Genomic DNA, 3,248 nt, shown 5'->3' with positions numbered 1-3,248 from the left:
ACATCTCTTAATTTAAAAATGAGAGTATTGGACTGAGTGAATGATAAGAGCCTTGCTAGCAATACAGTTTTATCACCCCACTATTAGAAGCTTCATCACAAGAGGCATTGTCATATAAAGAGCACCAACAATTAAGGCAGGATTCCAAGAAAGAGAGATAAAGGGATTGGCTGGCTTGGAATGGCTTTAGAGAAGAGGAGGAATCTGAGTAGGTTTTGAAGGGTCTATCAAATTTAGGTAGAGAAAAGTGAGGTAGAGAGTACTGTGAGCAACAGAATACAGGCAGAGTATCGTGTTGTGCCAAACTATTTAGGAAATGGTGATCTGACCAATAAAGGTTAAGGAGTGCTCATGTACAGAGATGTAAGAAATGAGGCCAGAAAAGTCAGCTTCATCCAGAATGGGGTCTGGACTTTATCTTACAGTTGGTGGTAAGGTGAGCCAGGGAAGGTTTCTGTGAAAAAGATGACCAGATATCCAGCAATACAAAAGACTGGTCAGATTTAAGGAGAAGGACATCAGGTACAGAGAGAACAAGCAAGGTATTCCTGCCATGCTGGATTTGTAAAGTGATAATGGGGACCTGGGGTGAGGGAGGAATGAATGAGACCAACATATGTGAAAGCTTAAAGAAAAGACAAATTTCTAGTAGGTGATGGGCAAACTGGTTATGCACTTGAAGAGAAATAAAAAAGACAGAAGAGGGCACTGGTTTGGAGGCAGATGACACACGTGGCTTCAGACACATTGGCGCTAACATATTTTTCAACAGAAAGGACAGATACAGCTCTGGGATTTAGAAGAGAGTCCAGGTTTGAAATATAGAATTGGAATTAACAGAATTTTTTTTTATCACAAGGGACCAGTATTTCTCTGCTTTTGGTCATCTCTCTTCTAGTTCTACTGGTTGGTTTTCACCTTTGAGGCCCAACACAGCTCACCTTGGCCTGAAACAGGACACTGGCTTAGTGCTCATATCCCTGATGCTGGTGTGTGCCTTTCCCTGCTCTGTCACTGCCTGTCAATCTTTAACTTTAGGCTATGGGTTTCAGGCATGCCTAGTGCCTGTCCTCTGCTCTCCTCATCCCTTAGATATGGGACTACTAGGCAATCACCCTCCATCCTCATTTTCATCACCATACTAATGAATTACTAGAGTTCTGAGAATGGACCAAGAGCCCTGACAATGACCCCAGTACCATTTTCAAAAAGAGAAAGTTGCAGAAATCTAAACATGTTCTCATTCAATTTCTACTTTAGAAGAAAATATTTACACGTTTTTGGAATTTTCTTTTCCCTAAGATCTGGATATGTATCACTTTATCTCTCTTGCTCAGACATTCAACACATTTCACTCTTTCATCCCCTTTATAAAACCATGCTTAGCCCAGAAAACCACTTGCTTCTTTAGTAAATGTCAGGTGCTACAGGCTAACACCCAGACACTAGTTAAGCAACAGACTCCACAACAGCCACTAGGTGTCGGGCTCTATCTTACAGCAGATGGGAGGAGAGGAGCTGCTGCTGCTCTGGAGAGTTGCACCCCATCCTGCACCCAGCACTCAAGCTTTCATCCACAGAGGACCCACACCTTCCTGTAGAGACTCCTGAGGACAGCACTTCCCACAGCCAGTGCTCAGAAACTGACTTAGCCACACACAGCACCCACTGATACGTTACATAAGTTATGCCTTCCTGCAGGGACCTCTTAGCCCTCCCCTCAATTGCAAGGTGTCTCCCAGTCCCCAAAGAGAGAGCTGTTTCCATCCTCCTGACCTGAGCCCTTAAAGCTCAAGTAGCTCCCCCTGTGTTCACCCTCTGAACAGCCGGCTGAGAGTAAAAAGAGGATGCAGTCCAAGGCATTTTCAAGCTGAGAAATACCTGCCTTGTGAAGTAAAGAAGATAAGAATGATGTATGTCTACAAGTGACATCTTTAATCAAAGCAAAACTGCCTTGTGAAGGCCAGTCATCTCAATTGAGACCTTACCTGGTTCTTTGGCATATTCTTTCATCTTGGATTCCTGAAATTCAGACAATAAATTAGCATTAATAAATTGCCAATAATGCAAATTTCTTTACATTATGAAAATGTGCCTGAGACCAGCCTGGAGATATAAGGTCAGCAGACACAATAGTGGAAAACTCCAGCAATAATGCTTCTGAATGCTCTCCATGTATAGTGGCACTTCCAATTACTCAGAACAAATTCTCTGATAAAAATGAGTTAAAAATAACAGAAACCCCCATGAATACCAAGTGTCCGGGGCATGAGGTAAGATCTGCATCTTTTCCCCATTTAACATTTATTGAGTCTTTCCCATGAACACTGTACTATTTGCTTTACACAGGTTGTCTCATCCAACCCTCACAACAATCCAACAATCCAACAAGGTAAATACTACTACTATAACATTTTAGGAAATACTTAGTACATGCAGTATGGATTGCTATCTCCTCAAAACTATGTAAAAGTAAAACAAATACAGCAGATTCCAGGTTAAGAGCAACTGAAAATTTTATATCTCAAACCTCCCTTATTATAACCCCCGAATCTTGACTTTTTCAAGTGTCTATAATCAAACAAAAGCTTCCTCCTCTTCATTATTCCATACCTGTCCCACCACATCTGTAAGTTGCATTTCTCACTGCAGTTTGATTATATTTTTTGTCCCACTAGGTGTCCCTCATTGTGCTTCCCATCCCACACACCTTGGGAGAACACCCTGCTTCCTGGCTACTCGCTCCCTTATTTACCTTTCCTGGAATTTTCTCCTTAGAGGCATCATGGACTTCATTTGGGTCTGGAGGCAACTTGACTGTTAACTTAAATGTTCCTTTTCCTGGCCATGCTAACTCGTGGTTCTCTCTCTCCAGAACGTTCTGCCGAACTGAAATATAAAAAAAGAAGAAGGAGAAGGAGGAGAACCATCAAGCAATCTTTATTCACAAAATTATTCCATATTTCCAAAGCCTTTGTCATCATCAATCAATTACTCAGTCATTTCCTCAAGAGAGGCCTTAGGTGGTTAAAAAACAAACAAACAAAGAACTATCTAAGAGACAAAATGGCGGTGGTATAGACGGACGTGTCCCGTGCCTTGTCTCGGAGCAGATAGGGTGAGCAGCTGAAACGAGTAACTGTTATGCCCAGAGTTCGGGGTCCCCAATAATCCACCACCAGGGTGCCTTTTCCGATGCAAGAGCAAAGGGTCTTTTATTCAAGCCCGGGACTTGGTCCCCCCCCCCC

At 42.5% G+C, this 3,248-nt stretch overlaps 1 protein-coding gene across 1 annotated transcript in view; it reads right to left on the bottom strand.

The window, feature by feature from the left end:
* LOC102256107 (poly [ADP-ribose] polymerase 14-like) overlaps nucleotides 1-3,248 on the bottom strand; it is a 23,568-nt gene that overhangs the window by 1,683 nt on the left and 18,637 nt on the right. The window contains exons 2-3 of the mRNA XM_014545242.1: nucleotides 2,756-2,889; nucleotides 1,989-2,022 (exon numbers count right to left, since the gene is read on the bottom strand). Of these exons, the coding sequence (XP_014400728.1) occupies nucleotides 1,989-2,022; nucleotides 2,756-2,889 (168 nt within the window). The remainder of the gene's footprint in view (nucleotides 1-1,988; nucleotides 2,023-2,755; nucleotides 2,890-3,248) is intronic.

This window comes from Myotis brandtii, unplaced genomic scaffold, assembly GCF_000412655.1.
Source record: "Myotis brandtii unplaced genomic scaffold, ASM41265v1 scaffold4, whole genome shotgun sequence".
NCBI classification, from domain to species: Eukaryota; Metazoa; Chordata; class Mammalia; order Chiroptera; family Vespertilionidae; genus Myotis; species Myotis brandtii.
This window is presented reverse-complemented; position numbering and strand designations above follow the sequence as displayed.